Source organism: Danio rerio, chromosome 15, assembly GCF_049306965.1.
Source record: "Danio rerio strain Tuebingen ecotype United States chromosome 15, GRCz12tu, whole genome shotgun sequence".
Taxonomy (NCBI): domain Eukaryota; kingdom Metazoa; phylum Chordata; class Actinopteri; order Cypriniformes; family Danionidae; genus Danio; species Danio rerio.
This window is the reverse complement of record NC_133190.1, coordinates 42,867,319-42,884,452: the sequence shown is the minus strand read 5'-3', so window position 1 is coordinate 42,884,452 and position 17,134 is coordinate 42,867,319. Positions and strand designations below refer to the sequence as shown.

Genomic DNA, 17,134 nt, shown 5'->3' with positions numbered 1-17,134 from the left:
AGCTCAGCAGAAAGGGTTCTGAGAAAGGTCTCAGATCGAATCTGAAGCAACAATTCTGACGAGCTAACTCACACAACCGACTAGCCCTAATTGGCTCATTAGTTTCAGTTGTGAAGCTAAGCTTCGCCAATTCAATTAGCATTTCATTGGCCCGTTTTATATCTTCAGAAATGATTGGTCATCTAAAGCACTCCCAAAGTCTTTTTATACAGACAGACGTAGTAGTTCCCATATGAAGGGGAACTGTGGTTATTTATAGTGAGTTAGGAATCATCTGATTGGTCATGAACTGGTGCTGGAACAGCTGAGAACAATCATAAGCATGTGCTCCTCTCGAAATTTGTTTATAAATAAACGTTACTCAAAGAATAATGGGTATGAATTGTTTATTATTTGTATCCTTCCAAATCACTCATTCCAGGGTGCTTTTTAGATTTTTTTTCCATTTTTAACATATCAGTCAAGAATAATTCTTCAGTGTGGTAGCCATGATTATTGCCATTCAGAAGTGCTCTTCAGAGGTGGATTTTTCATGCTTAGAAAGCAAAGCAGGCACGTAGATTCACACAGATCAGTGGCATCTACTGTAACTCGAAGCAGTGCATGCTGGCTGCTATTACTTTTTTTTCAATTTCAGGTCACTGACATAAGCTGTCAAAAACACGAGAGAGCTGTTGGTTAGCTCATTTTGCTTAAGCTCTAATAACAATGGCTGGATGATAATATATGTTTCATGTTTATTACAAACCCTTTATTTTTCTTTATTCTTTTTCCCCCTCTATGACAGAGTATGCCGGTACAGCGTAAGTTTTTCGATTCTCAGTTTCAACATCCACCTGCCCTACAGCAGGCAAATGGGCTAAATTGGGCTAAACAGAGTTACAGGTAAATACAGTCAAACACACCCAAAGCTTTGGTGGCACCACATTTTCTGAGAAAACAGCCTGGGAATAGTATGCACATTAGGCTTAGATATGAAAGTATTTTACTTTTAACAACTTAATTGAACAGGTTTCCAATGTTTCACAATTTGATGTTAAAACATACAGTATCTTAATATTTTCTTCGTTCTCTGTCATTTGTTTAAATTAGGGAGCATTAAGTTAGTTTAGGTTTCAAAACACTAGTATAACACTTTTCTTAAACAACATCCTTTTTTTCCTCCAATCCACAAGTAAAAGAGCAAATGGTCAATGTACATTTGTCAGTGGAACCCTTAGTGATCATCCACCCACATTTTTAAGTTATTCATGTTTTCTGTCATGAATAAAGAAGAAACTTTTTTTTTTTAAATAAAACCACATTACTGTGTGCTATGTGAGTATCTTTATTTCTGTGTATCTTTATTTATGTGTTTGTTTTTATGTATTCTCCTGCAGTCTGAGAACAAATGGGGAACCATCTCCAGGACCCACACTTCCTCAATCAAGTGTGCTGTATAATGGAGCAGGTGTTATGGGAGAAAAGTATGATAATTAACTGTGTCAGAAGTTATATGGTGTGCTTAAATGATAACAAAAAAATGCAATATCTTGCATAATTTTTATTTCCCATTTTGACAGTGAAAGACCAGATGAGGCACCTTCCCCTGCAGCTTCATACTGCTCTTTCAAAAGCAATCACTCAGTGGATTGCCTAACTACATTCAGTGACACAACCCAGATACATGGTGTTAAAAGGTACTGTATGATAATCTACATTTAGAAGTAGAATATTTATGTGTATATCAATAATCCTGTAATCAACAGAATCTTAAATAGTTCACCTGAATCTCTTTTTACATATCATGTAACTTTCTCTCATCCTAAAAAAACAAATAAATAATGAAAGCAATGTTTTATCTTTTGTTTGTAACATTGTTTATAACCTCATGTATACTATTGTAGTCTTAAACAGGAAGATCTTGATTTAAAAATGGATAAGTTGAAAAATGACTACAACTTCAAGTATGATTTTATATCTGCTTGGTGATTTATCATGTTTAATGCATAATTTACATTTATTGTAATAATGTGCTTCATTTACAGAATGCAACAAGATGAGATGTTATTTACATTACCCTCAAACCTGACTATGGACTATGCTCAGTCAGTGGATCAGCAGACTATGTTGAACGATCCAACTCAACATGCCGTTGCAGATAATATGTAAGTGTTTATAGTGCACTGGAGGAGGGGTGTTTAAAATTAAGAAATAAAGATATATTAGATTTTAGATAAATTAAGATATACAGTACATATACACATCAACAATGTTATCTATTTGATTCCATTTCATGTTGTAAGCCTAATTTTTTTATTTTCCCAGTTTTTTAAAGTCACTTTCAGGAATGAGAGCCTATGTGAGAACTTCTCCAGCACCCTCATACATGTCTGCAAAAAGTGATCAGTCAATAGATCGGCCGATTGTGTTCACAAATGAAACCGACCATAACTACATGAAGTATGGGAATTTGTTTTTTATTGTTAGAATATATATGATGACTTAATTTGTAAAAACAGATAACTCAGTTTTAGTCATTACATAAATTATGTATGTTTGTGAGTATGAAGCATAAGTATGTCTTTAGCATTTTGTAAATATGCAGTATTTTGTAAGTATGCAGCATAAAAAATACATTTATGACAATAAAAAGTTATCTGTTTTAGAGTTTTCATATGCATATTACATTAAGATATGAATTATTAGCCCCCAGTATATATTTTTTTCTTTAATTTCTGTTTTAATTAGTTTAAATAAAACAAATAGAGCTTTCTACAAAAGAAAAAAAATATTATCGGAAATACTGTGAAAAAGTCTTTGCTCTTTTAAACAAAATTTAGGAAATAATTGAAAAAAAGATCAGGAGGGCGAATATTGTATTTAAAAATAAAACACAGCTGCATGGAGGAGTATGTGAATATAGTCTTTAAGAGAGTTAAAAATATATGTTTGATGTTTTATAAATAAAATGGTTTTACTGTGTTATGAACCCTAATTTATAATGCTCATATGGGGAGGTGTCAGCAACATAAAAAGGACACGCAACTCAAGTACAATTCTCTGTTTAAAGACAAACATACGCATCTTTTCCCAAAATATAATGGCAACTAAAACATATGCATTTAATTTAGCAATGTTAACTCAATCAAAATAATAAATTAAATAAACAAACAAACATTAAACATAGATTAACAAAGAATAAACAAACAGCAACAACACCCGCATGGCTCCTCAGCAGCAGCTGCACAAGACGCACACAGATTTCTCAAACCTTCATCAGGACAGCAAGATACATAGAGATTCTCAGGAAGTACGGGTCATGCTCACAACAACGCAAAAACAGGACAGTCAGCCAGACATACGCTGGAAACAAAGAGCCACACAGATGCACATTTAGCTTCTGCTTATGAAGCCGACAGCGCAGAATTAGTCGCAAGTGCAAGGCAGAGTAAACCTCAAAGAAAACTAAATGCCAATTAATATTCAAGAAACAACATTCCCAAATGACAACAAAACACAATAATAAAAAAACGAATAATAATAATAAATTCTGGACCGTAATAACTGCTATGATTGTTTTATATAACATAATCTTTGCACAATGATAAAAACTTGCTATCTTTCCCATTCTTAAAGTTTAATTTCACATGAAGCAGCATCATCAGCAGCTTCATTAACATCTTGGGAAAGCGATCAGTCAGATTGCCTGACTCAGTGGGAAAGAACAGAGTTGAGTTATACAAGGTATGAAATTTTATGAGATGGTGAATCCTTTTCATTTTATATTTAGTTTGTTAAATTCCATTTTAAGATATAGGAAACCAATAATTTATTTATTTTTGTATTAAAGAAAAAGACAATTTGAGACAACATCTCCAGCTCCCTCAACCCTGTCTCTGCAGAGTCATCAGTCAATGGATCGGCCAGCTGTGTTTAAAAATGAAAAGTACAAAAGTTTAATGTTACAACTCATCCGCCTAATTTATGATTCTTTAAAAAATGTTACAGTTTTGCATAGCATATATCATGTACAATACTAAACTCTTGTTTTCTTTCTCATTCTTAAAGTCAACAACAATGTAAAGCAGCATCACCAGCACCTACATTAACATCTCTGAAAAGTGAGCTGTCAATGGACCGACCAATTGTGTTTGGAAAGAAGCAAAGTGCCAGGCTCAAAAGGTATGAGATTAAATGAGATCTCTATGCAAATCTTTACATCTAATAGTCCAGCCTGTTTAATTGGATTATTAAACTGAACAATTTCACTTTACCCTTTATGTACCAAAGTGTGAGGTCTAGTGAGGCTGTACATTATACTGGCAAAATCTGAAATTTCTCTCTCATGTCTACAGTGAAAGACCAGATGAGGCACCTTCTCCTGTAACCTCATTATTCTCTTTAAATAGCATCAGTTCAATGGATCGGCCAATTGTGTTCAATGACAAAACTCAGCATAACAATGTTGATCGGTATGAAAACTTTTTTTGGTTTGAAATGTATGTGCATATTTGTGTATATTAATGATCTTCTTATCAACCACACTGAAAGTAGACAAAAGATTTTTAAGGAAGGCTGGGGTCATCTTGTGTGTTTCTCATGTTTCTTTTTTTATACTTGTTTATAACCTGACATTCAGTAATAAACAACTGAAGTGGATCAAAACCTTTCATCAAAATTGACCTAAAACCATTGAACAAAACCCACTCCTCAATTAGGACAAATTTAAAAAACATTTTGATACACTTCAAATGTTGACTCCTGTACACACTTACAGGCTGAAATCAGATGAAGTTCCATCACCAAAAACTCTGCTATTACTCTGCTAATTAAACCTCTACACTCTGCTCTTACTGGTAGAATGAGCAATCAATAAAGATTGGCCACCACGCTGCTCAAATTTATTCATGAAACCTCCAACATTAAAATAGATAGTGTTTCAGTTTCATTGTCCAACATTGTGTATTTATATCACTTCATGTTGTAAGCCTAAGTCTTGTTTCCAGGTTACTAGAATCAGTGCGCCAATTGAATGAGGGACTGTCTCAAAAGTACATGGAGTATGAGAGGTATGTGAATTTAGTCTTTAAGGGAGTTAAAAAATGTATGCTTGACATTTATAAATAAAATATGTTTAAATCTATGATTGTTTTATATAGCACAATCTTTTTTACAATGTTAAATATGTGGGTGTTTTTCCTGTTCCTAAAGTTTAAAATCAAATGAAGCAGCACCTCAAGCATATTTTATTGCTTCTCGGATAAACAATATATTGGAAAGAACATCATTTGGTATAGGAAACCAATAATTTCTTTCTTTTTGTATTAAAGAAAAAGACAATTTGAGACAACATCTCCAGCTCCCTCAACCCTGTCTCTGCAGAGTCATCAGTCAATGGATCGGCCAGCTGTGTTTAAAAATGAAAAGTACAAAAGTTTAATGTTACAACTCATCCGCCTAATTTATGATTCTTTAAACAATGTTACAGTTTTGCATAGCATATGTCATGTGCAATACTAAACTCTTGTTTTCTTTCTCATTCTTAAAGTCAACAACAATGTAAAGCAGCATCACCAGCACCTACATTAACATCTCTGAAAAGTGAGCTGTCAATGGACCGACCAATTGTGTTTGGAAAGAAGCAAAGTGAAAGGCTCAAAAGGTATGAGATTAAATGAGATCTCTATGCAAATCTTTACATCTAATAGTCCAGCCTGTTTAAATGGATTATTAAACAGAACAATTCCACTTTACCCTTTATGTACCAAAGTGTGAGGTCTAGTGAGGCTGTACACTATACAGGTCAAAATCTGAAATTTCTCTCTCATGTCTACAGTGAAAGACCAGATGAGGCACCTTCTCCTGTAACCTCATTATTCTCTTTAAATAGCATCAGTTCAATGGATCGGCCAATTGTGTTCAATGACAAAACTCAGCATAACAATGTTGATCGGTATGAAAACTTTTTTTGGTTTGAAATGTATGTGCATATTTGTGTATATTAATGATCTTCTTATCAACCACACTGAAAGTAGACAAAAGATTTTTAAGGAAGGCTGGGGTCATCTTGTGTGTTTCTCATGTTTCTTTTTTATACTTGTTTATAACCTGACATTCAGTAATAAACAACTGAAGTGGATCAAAACCTTTCATCAAAATTGACCTAAAACCATTGAACAAAACCCACTCCTCAATTAGGACAAATTTAAAAAGCATTTTGATTCACTTCAAATGTTGACTACTGTACACACTTACAGGCTGAAATCAGATGAAGTTCCATCACCATCATTATCACAGTTTGCAAAGTTGGCTCAGTCTGTGAATCAGCCTATCATGTTAAAATTAAAAGCATGAGAATTTATCAAATAGTTGCAAATTGTGTTAAATCTATAAATAGCAACAATTGTGGTTGTTTTGAATATCAAGTCTCTTGTACGTTAATCTTCTGTTGACTTTTCCCATTCTTAAAGTCTAAAACCATGTAAAGCAGCATCTCCAGAACCATCAAAAACTGAATCTCTTAAAATTGAGCAGTCACAAAGTTGCAGGTATGAAACAAAAAACTTTATGCATGTGGTATGCTTGCTGTGTATTCATTAATCATTTATATTTTTATGTTATATAATGTTGGATTTGATCAAAGTCTGTATTTTTTATATAATAAGATCTTAACTCAATATTCAAATTTGGAATTTTTCTTATGTAAAAAAAAGTGGAATATAGAGGGGAAAATCCATTTTGTTAAAAATAAGTGGTTAGCAATGTTGTTGTGTTTATGTGCAGTTGCTGTCCCCTTAACTATTTAACAGTTACTATTTATTTGTTAATTTTACCATGAATATAGTTATTGTGTGGCAGTTGAAACAATCATTGCAGTCAAAATTGTAATAACCTCATGTTTTACAGTACAATTTCAGCCACTCTGCTGACAGAGGATCACTACAGATGCTTAGTTTGCTCACAAGTTTTTAAAGATCCAGTTTCCCTCCCTTGTGGACACAGTTGCTGCAAACACTGTTTTTGGAGCTGCAATAACAAACCAAAAAGTTACAGTTGTCCTCAGTGCAGTAAGAGGTTCAGAGGTCGTCCTATGTTAAATGTAAATGTAGCTTTGGCTAATCTGATTGAGGAACTGAAGAGGGCAGGGTTTAGTCCTGTTCTTCCTGCTAAGTGCTTTGCTGGATTTGAAGATGTGGCCTGTGATATCTGTACTGAAAGGAAGCTCAAAGCTGTTAAATCCTGTTTGACCTGCACTGCATCTTACTGCGAGACCCACGTCAGACAACACTATACAGTACCAGCACTGCAGAGACACAAACTGGTAGAGGTGATTGCCTATCTATCTATCTATCTATCTATCTATCTGTCTGTCTGTCTGTCTGTCTGTCTGTCTGTCTGTCTGTCCGTCCGTCCGTCCGTCCGTCCGTCTAGTTATGTATAATTATGTGTTTGGCTTTTTATTTAGGCCATACGTTTACCACAAAAAGACGGCAAATCACAAGAAGATGACCTTAAGGCGGTAATTATTAATAGATAGATTTTGGTGGGGCAAAACTATTTATGATAAAACTTAGTTTAGACCTTTGAACAATATTTTCAAATACTAAAATACTAAATACTAAAATTTGGCTTAAAATTTTTTTTCAGGCCTTGAAAGAAAGAGATATGCAGGCAAAACGTTTGTGTGGAGGATTTGAAATCCATTGTATTGGTGAGTAAATATCATGGTACTCTTGCAGACTGCCAACTGTTTAAAATGTTTTGATTAATTAATTAATAATAATACATTTCAGATTTCTCAGATGTGATTGAGATGGCTGCTCTGCATCACTCTTTGAGTCTTGGAATGTTGTATGACAGTCACAGTAATTCATTCTTACAAGGTGAGTCTATGGAGCAGCAGCAACAGAAGTATTAAAACAAAAAGTTACTAGATTGTTTTTTCAGCCTTTAAAATAAAATGTAATCAATTGTGTGTGTGATGTCTAAACAAAGTGCTTATAATTTTGGTAATAAGAATTAAAATGATATATTTTATATCCCTTTTTTCGCAGAAAAGTATAATAAAAGTATTTCAATAAATAGAAAATTTATTAGGGATGTCCTGATCAAGTTGAGGTGCCTCTGATTCAAGGTCCCTTTCTGGTTTTTGTATTTTTTTAGTGCTGGTGCACTTTTATTTATGTTAAGGTTATTAAAATCAATATGAGATACATGCTAGCTAATACATTCCTCTTAATACATTAAGAAAAACAGTAAAAGCTTTTATTAAAAAAAAAAAAACACAATATATCATCGCTTATTATATTAGTAGTCCAGTTTGGTGCATTACTTTAATAAAATTGGTATAATGAAATTTGGAAAATATTGGAAGCTAAACTACTGCTAAAATAAATAATTAACTCTTTGAATTTTATTATGAAGTTTTCTTTATACTTTGAATCACTTAAATCTGTCAACTCCACTAGCTTGCAATATTTTTTATGGCCCAGTGTTTTGCATTGTGTGAATTATATCTGGGAACGAGCTATATTTAGTTGAGTGTTTTGCTTTTAAGAGTCATATCATACTGATAGTATTAAGCAAAGCTTAGCAAAGCATATGTAAGTAGTTAAATCAGTTATGTTAAAGCTAAAAAGTTACTTTTGGTATAATTCAAGCATCCTAAAGCGTGTGTAAAAGTTCAATCATATGAGATTGAGTAAAGAATTTACATTTTTAGGTAAACAATCCTATTTCTGTTTTATTTTTAATAGGTGTAACAAATGTAAAGATCACTGAAAATCATGATTGTTAGATAAAGTCAAGTCTTGTGCAAAATTATACAAATTAAATTGTGAATTTATTTGCAGATATTATGTTAGAGGAAGACTCTGTTGCATCTATGAAGGTGTCTCTACCTCGTCCACAAACATGTGTGAAGATTTTAGAGTGTGACTCCTTTCAAGATAGGTGCAGAGCATTGGATATCTCTTCATCAATGCTGCAGAAAAGTAAATCTGTACTGGCAAAACTGTCTGGAGCGGCAGCCTTTTTAAACCACCCTGAACAGTCGCAAAACCAGGACAGAGTTACACTACACTATCGCACCACAACCAGACTAGACATGATTAGCCAAAGACTTTTAGAAGAAGTAACTCTCCCATCAGTCATTAATGAAACAACAGCTACACATGTGATTATTGGTGTGTGCTATGGAGCACAGGCTGTTTTTGTTTTTGATGATTCTAATCAGGGAATAAGCGAAAAGAGAAGTACAGAAATGAAAAATATTATCAAGAAGATCACCACCAGCATCAGTGCAAGAGATGTGTTTTTAAGTCTTAGTGAAACTGAAAAGGCTACCACCATTTCACATGACTGCAATCTCTACATTGATATGGGTGACTGGACGAATCCAGTGTCTATTGAAAAGGCACTGGAGATCTATGATTCTCTGCCATCATTGCTTGGACCTAAAGGCGAGAAAGCTGTCCCTCTGAAAGTCTGGCTTTATCCTCTGGATAAGGAGGACAAAAGCTCTGTAAGTGCTGCTGTGAGTGGAGTCAGTGAAAATTTGCATGAAGCTGAGAAAATTCTAGGAGATTTGAGAAAACAAATTAAGATCTGTCAGGACATGATAACAGACTGCAACAACTTTATGGTGATTATGTGGTTTCCAGCAATAAAAGAAAAACTTGTGCAGTTTTTAGACTTTTTGCAGGAATACAAGAATAATTTTCACAGAAGAATTGCCGAATCTATGCACATGATAAAACAGGAACCAGAGATGAGTTGGCAACATTTCCTTGAAAGCCATTACAAATCACCATTCCATGCAGAGAAAACAAACCGGTGGCTGGAGAATAAAGAAACTGAACTGAAGATTCTTAATGACTGCAAAGCTGCAGACATCACTGTTGTCAAATCACAAGCAGAGTTACAGCACATCATTAGTCACCCTCAGAAAAAAGAAGTGTTGTGTCTCAATCTTTTTTCACCGGATGCTGAGGATGTATATCTTTCTGTTCTGAGAAAGCATATTAATTGTGATCACATGACATCACATGATTCACTGCTAACAAATCTCACAGATGTGCATCTGTTTATTGCCTCAAAAGAGACAAATGAAGATGAAGAGCAAACCAAGTTCATTGCTGCAGCTGTACCTGATAAGGATTTTCCAAAATACTCTGTTCAGTTTTATCACGCACAAAGGATTGTGAGCAGAAATGTGATGCTCGGAACAAATCCAGACATTGCACAAATTGTTCAGATAAAACACACCAGTGTATCTTTGAAACTGATTTTACAACAAGCCAAAAGCAATGTGAGATATGTGGTGCAGTACAGGGCTTTGGAAAATGATGGAAAGAACTACACATCTTGGAATCACGACATTGTTGAAGACCCAACACTCAAGAGAACCTGTATCATTTCAAACTTAAAATCTGGCTATCATTATCAACTGAGATATTCAGTTATTGAGAATGATAGAATGAGCAGCTTCAGTAAGATTATACATTTTCAGACAGCAGTTGCAGCAACACCTGGGGACCCCCTGGTGAACAAGCCGAACACAGACACACTCAGAGTCACCTGGCAGAAGGCTGAAGCTGATGAAGATTGTCCAGTGCTGCATTATATGGTTGAGTATAAAGAGGCAGGATTGGAGGGTTGGTCAGCAGTACAAACACAAGGACCTGAGTGTGAATGCACTTTAACTGTACCTCACAGCACCTGCTATAGAGTCAGAGTCTCTGCTGTCTATGAGGATGCCATCAGCAAAACTACTTCAGAAACAGAAGTACCAGTGGATGGTGAGATACATCTGACACAATGAAAACAAATAAACAGTCTTTTTGATTGCTGATTCTAATGTTCTGTTATCCCCATCACTTCAGTCTGGAGGATAAAGCTCTCAGAGAGAAAGATCTCCATCCTCCAAGAAGTGCTGAAAATCCAAACAGAGAAGAAACCAGTAGAGCTGATAGACTGGACAGATGAAGAGAGTGAAGTGAGGGGATTCCTCCAGTGTCTGCCCTACATCTCTGAGTTGAGGTGAGAGACTTGTGTTAAAATTTAAGTAACATGTATTTAAATTGAAATCATATATACGCAACATTATAAGATCTTGACAATAAATTTTTCGTTGACATAAACTTGATCATGATATTTCAGCACAACTTTTTCTGTCTCCAACTAATTAGACACACTGTTAGGTTATTTGTTAAACTGTTTCATCGTATCAGCATATTAGATTATTTTATCTCGTTATCTCTAACAATCTTTCACTTTGTTTTAGATTTGCAGCATCACATAATGAATCATCCGACCTATACAGTAAGAAATTTATACTGGATGTGTGTCTTCAAGCTGCTCTCTGCCAGAAAAAGACAGAAGATGAAACTGTCAAGATATTGCTATCATCTGTGGATTATGAGAAATCAGATTTCCTGCTGGATCTGTATTCACATGTGAAGGACTATGAGAAACAAACAGGCAAATGTGTTCTTCCAGCATTAAAGCTATTTTATCAGTCAGCTCCTGCAGTCTGGAGCATTGATCTGTCACAAAGAAAGAGCACATTCTTCCTAGAAGTGCTGAAACTCCAAACAGAGAAGAAACCAGTAGAGCTGAGAGGCTGGACAGATGAAGAGAGTGAAGTGAGGGAATTCATCCAGTGTCTGCCCTACATCTCACAGCTCAGGTAAGAGACTGAAGTTAAAAATTAAGCAACATGGGCTTAAATAAAACAATCTATACCAAATATTATAATTTCTTTACTATTTAGTTTTTGTTGACATAATTTTGATCTAATTCAGAGTAATGTATTTTTTTCCAACTAATCCTGGGTGCTGTTACACTGTAAAACATTTTGTTTCAAATTTACAATAAACTACTGGCAGCTGGGTTGTTAACCACATACTGTCTTTCTACAGCTCCATCACTGTAAATAATATTTACAGTCTAGTGCTGTAATTATTAGTATTATCATATTTTATGTTTTTCTGCAGGTAATACTGTAATTACTACTTTTATTTACTGTAAAATACCATGTATATTAATAGTAAAATGCTGGGAGCTGCAGATATTTTATAGCACTTTGCAGTAACTGCCATTTTTATTCAATGTTGATGTAAAAATACATGCACTAAATCAAAACCGAAATAAACTGAAATCAACTGCCTCAAAATAGCCAAATCAAACAGCTGTTTAAGTTTCTGAAGTAATTTTTGTAATGGATTATACATGCTTAATGTTAGCATATTTATCATGATGACAGAATGATGATACTGGCTTTCCAGCACAATGGTGACACAAAACCAACAACAGAAATTTGACTCACGTGTTACAGCAATAAATATATACATATATATATATATATATATATATATATATATATATATATATATATATATATATATACTTCTTGCAGCCAGGTTGCCATTAGTCTACATGTTTTATTGTCTACCTTTATAGTTTAATTGAACAGTATATATATTTTTACATCACACTTTAAATCCTTTAAACCCCACAGCAAAATCCTTAGTTTGAAATTAACACTTCCGTCATTGCCTATAGCCTTGTGGTTAGTGTGTCGACACATGGCACATAGGTGTTCACGGCGACCTGAGTTTGATTCCTGGCTCGAGGTTTTTTGTCGACCCATCCCCTATCTCTGCTCCCCATACTTTCATGTCTCTAAATCTCCACTGTCCTATCACAATAAAGGTGAAAACCCCTAAAAATGTATTATAAGAAATAAATGTGTCCACATTATTAAGTGTTTAAGAAACACTGAAATTTAATTAGTTAATTAATTGTGTAATCAATTAAATGATAATTCAGCATTATATATTATTAATATATTTATTTCATAAGGAATAAGCTACCTTGTTTAATTCCCTCTTATATGCATTAATTGTGTTTTCACAGATTTTATTCCTTTCCCCTTTGTAAGGAGAGAACTGTTCAATTTCTAGTAAATCTCATAGTCACAGCATCAAAGTATAATACAATTAAAGAAAATTACACGGATCTGCTCACATCTGTATGCAGCTACAGCACTTTCCCATTTGATGAGAAGTATTTTTCTGTTCAAGCAAATCAGTGTGATTTCCTTCTGGATCTGTACTCACATGTAAAAGACAATGAGAGTCAAACAGGCAAGATTGTCCTTCAAGCATTACGGCCAGTTTATCAGTCAGCTCCTGCAGTCTGGAGGATAAATCTTTCAAAGAGAAAGAGCTCTCTCCTCCTAGAAGTGCTGAAACTCCAAACAGAGAAGAAACCAGTAGAGCTGATAGACTGGACAGATGAAGAGAGTGAAGTTAGGGGATTCATCCAGTGTCTGCCCTACATCTCACATCTCAGGTCTGTGTTAAATACATATTATTTGTTGAACTGTTGATTAACAAATGTGAATGTGAATAAGAAACAATTATGCAAAATGTTAAAACGTCCTCTTTATGGAGCTTCTTTCATATAACACAGATTCAGAGTCGCTGCTACTACTTTAAAGTTTTAACAAAGGCTATGACACTTTTTTCAATACATTTAGCAAGTTTGCTAACCTCTTGACGCACCAACACACCTAAAACACAATTGGCAAAACAGTTAATTTCATGCTCAAAATCACACATTGTAAACGAAACCCTAAAACTAATGTTAAAAATAAAACAATAAACAAACAATACCTCATGTCAAAACAAATCATTATTCAAAACAGTAACACATGTTCTCTTCCAACAGAAACATTCAGTCAATCATAACACACTGTCAATAAAAACACTATCATCAGCTAAAATGACAGAAACTGCATTAGTTTATGTGTCAGCTCTGCCTTTATATTTGAAGTCTCTCTACAGTTTTGTTTTGTTGGGTTTAGTAAATGCAGGCATTTTCTTTCTTTTGCTGCAAAAATTCTTCACAAAAACGAAGAAAAAAAATAGCTTCATAAAATTTACAGTTTATGTAAAAAAAAATACAGACACAGAATTGCTGCAGTACAGACTTTATTTACAATAGGACATCACTGAAAATAGAAAAGCACCACAATTTTAATGAAAAAAAAACAAAACAAAGTAATCTTTTATTCTGCCCGGTCTTTTGGCACATGTTCTCATCCACATTACACTTGATATCTTCTATGGCCTGGCATGGTAACTGGCCCTTTGGCCTATTATATGTCTCCCACGGCGACATCCCCAGCCTTGTCATCATAGACAATTTTATGTGGTACTTGACTGGCATCCAACTTCATCACTCTCTGAAAGTAATTAGACACAGTGTATGCAAATTTATATATATATATATATATATATATATATATATATATATATATATATATATATATATATATATATATATATATATATATGAGCAATATCACACAAGTAGCAGTGCGATATGGCTGTATATCAGCACTGGTGGGTTCTGATATTGCAGAATATCGCACAGCTTTTAGCCAATCAGATTTTAGAACCAGACAGAACTGTTGTATAAAGAAATATATATATATATATATATATATATATATATATATATATATATATATATATATATATTTGCAATAAGCTGTTTCTAATTGGCTATGGAATAAAATGCAGGAAATATATTTGTGTTTCAATTCACAATTAGAATAGCTGTTCACTTTGACTTTATCCTATATAATTTCTGTTTAGAACATGATGTTATCTGTTGTGACATACTGTGTGAAAGCATTTGTAAATTCCACTGTAAAATTACATTGTTTTGCTCTTGGTTGTGCTTGTGTGTAAAAGAAATGTAAGCATTTTAAATTTGTGTTAATTGGATGCATTTTGTGTCAAAGCAACAAGGCATTTGTTAATTGTATAGCCCACTAAGACGGATGTTGTGCTAATTGTGTTGAGTTTAGGAAACTTGTTAAATGTATTGAAAAAAGTTTCATAGCCATTGTAAAAAAAACTGTAGAAATGCCACATAAAGCTAGAATGACAGCTTGAAAAATTTTAGAAGCTATCTAGAATTCAGCGTCCTGTTGTGAGTTTTTGCTTTTATAAAACACAATACAAGCAAGATCACATTGAAAAATTAACATTTTCACACAATATTGCCAGTTACTATATATTTTTTTGCTCCACTAACAAAAGTAGTTTAAAACCAAGTCACAGGACTAGCATTACAACACCAACTAACACAGCAGTCTTTTGTGTTTTTTTTTGCTGCATATTTTCGTATTTTTAAATATATCAGCTTATTAAATGATACAACAGCTCATTAATAACTTTACAAGTAATTCAAACTTATTCAAACTGATTCATCAATGACGATAGTCACTTGCAAACACAAATAAAGTGAAACAAAACATCAAGTTCAATGTGTTTGTGTGGGTATAATTTATTATTTATTAAATATATACAATCTAATTTTCAAGCATGTCTAAAATAGTCATAAAGGATGAAACAACAGTCCAATTTATGTAACAAATACAGCATTTTTGTATACTGTCTCTATGGTGATAGAATATTTTATACATATACCTTCACAAAACATAACTGCTCAATTGTACAACGATGTTCTCACTTATTCACTGTCCTTTGGCTTAGTCCCTGACTTAAAATAATGAAATAGCTGGTGCTATAATGGCAGAGCAGAGTAATTTAAAATACTAATTCTATTAAAATTCTTCAAGCTAATTTGAAAACTGATGTGGTGATCAGGTTTCAAACATCATCATCATTAATCTCACCACATATCTTTTAGAATATGTACTCGTGTCCTATGTTTTTTGCACTTGATTCTATGTGACTGTTTTGCAGATTGTCATGTAAAAATCTTTACATCATCATTTTCTATTTATTTTCACCTCTAACAGATTAATTTTTTACATTTGAAATTTAGATTTCATGCAGCACCTAAAGAATCATCTCAGCCATGGAACAGAAGAAAAAGATTCATATTGGATGTGTGTCTTCAAGCTGCTTTCTGTCAGAAAGAGACAGTAGAATTAACATTTAAGATATTGCTATCATCTGTGAATTATGAGAAATCTGCATTCCTGCTGGATCTGTATTCACATGTGAAAGACTATGAGAGTCAAACAGACAAGATTGTCCTTCCAGCATTACAGTCAGTTTATCAGTCAGCAGCTCCTGAAGTCTGGAGGATTGACCTGTCACAAAAAAAGAGCTCCATTCTCCTGGAAGTGCTGAAACTCCAAACAGAGAAAAAAACTGTTGAGCTGATTGACTTGACAAATGACAATATAGAAGTGAATATATTCCTGCGGTGTCTGCCCTACATCTCTGAACTGAGGTCAGAATTCAATACATGTTTTTTGAATTGTTGAATACAAAACAAAAATTTCTAGTATACCAGTACCAAAAAAATAAATAAATAAAAAGTGTGTGTGTGTGTGTGTGTGTGTGTATATATATACACACACACACACACACATATGTATATATATATATATATATATATATATATATATATATATATATATATATATATATATATATATATATATATATATATATATATATATTTGCTTGTATTATTATTTATTCAATTATTTGACCCACCCCCAGACCGCCCTGCACCACTATTTCTATTTTTAAAGCATGCCCCTCACCGCACCCGGGAACATTAAAAAGACATATAGGCAGATTGGCAGTGTAATGCAAATAAAAAAAAGCCTTTATTTAAACCTGAAAGTGCTTAAAAACATCACCCTAGCAACAACAAGGAAGTAGCCGTTTTGTGGCTCTTGTGTTTGTATATTTTTTCAATCATCTTGCACTTTACACAGCTGATACTGCTGTTGTCTCCTGCTGCAACTAACCTACTTCTAAAAACCGATTCCAAACCATGTTCCAAACATTAAATTTAACAGCTTGAACTTTTTCACATACACGCATTCACTTTAATTTCATTTAAATGTAATTTAACATTTTCGTTTGGCAAATTTGATATGATGCTGCTATTCTCTGTGGTCTTCCCGACCTCCTGATCTTCAGATAGATTAATCAACTCATTCAACCACACACATCCACCAATTAAAACCTAGAGCTTTCATGCTTTTTTAGCATGCTTAAAACTTTCGGGAGATACTTGCCACATATCTCACATGATTTTAGCCACTAGCCATAACATAACTACAAATCCACATGATTTGTTTCAACAG

General features: G+C 33.7%; 1 protein-coding gene across 4 annotated transcripts in view; it reads left to right on the top strand.

Moving 5' to 3' along the window:
* The window catches only part of si:ch211-281l24.3, a 50,702-nt gene that overhangs the window by 23,194 nt on the left and 10,374 nt on the right, over window positions 1-17,134 (top strand). For all 4 annotated transcript variants that reach the window (XR_012391026.1, XM_073923984.1, XM_068213786.1 and 1 more), the window contains exons 2-24: window positions 788-885; window positions 1,380-1,466; window positions 1,563-1,679; window positions 2,028-2,147; window positions 2,308-2,442; window positions 3,619-3,726; window positions 3,833-3,928; window positions 4,051-4,164; window positions 4,338-4,454; window positions 4,989-5,051; window positions 5,313-5,408; window positions 5,531-5,644; window positions 5,819-5,935; window positions 6,453-6,530; window positions 6,889-7,309; window positions 7,448-7,501; window positions 7,630-7,693; window positions 7,776-7,865; window positions 8,835-10,781; window positions 10,866-11,022; window positions 11,267-11,671; window positions 12,901-13,338; window positions 15,850-16,263. Coding sequence is in view for 3 of the 4 variants with exons in the window: in XM_073923984.1 (XP_073780085.1) it covers window positions 791-885; window positions 1,380-1,466; window positions 1,563-1,679; window positions 2,028-2,147; window positions 2,308-2,442; window positions 3,619-3,726; window positions 3,833-3,928; window positions 4,051-4,164; window positions 4,338-4,454; window positions 4,989-5,051; window positions 5,313-5,408; window positions 5,531-5,644; window positions 5,819-5,935; window positions 6,453-6,530; window positions 6,889-7,309; window positions 7,448-7,501; window positions 7,630-7,693; window positions 7,776-7,865; window positions 8,835-10,781; window positions 10,866-11,022; window positions 11,267-11,671; window positions 12,901-13,338; window positions 15,850-16,263 (5,447 nt within the window). In the remaining variant the exon portion in view is untranslated. The remainder of the gene's footprint in view (window positions 1-787; window positions 886-1,379; window positions 1,467-1,562; window positions 1,680-2,027; window positions 2,148-2,307; window positions 2,443-3,618; window positions 3,727-3,832; window positions 3,929-4,050; window positions 4,165-4,337; window positions 4,455-4,988; window positions 5,052-5,312; window positions 5,409-5,530; window positions 5,645-5,818; window positions 5,936-6,452; window positions 6,531-6,888; window positions 7,310-7,447; window positions 7,502-7,629; window positions 7,694-7,775; window positions 7,866-8,834; window positions 10,782-10,865; window positions 11,023-11,266; window positions 11,672-12,900; window positions 13,339-15,849; window positions 16,264-17,134) is intronic.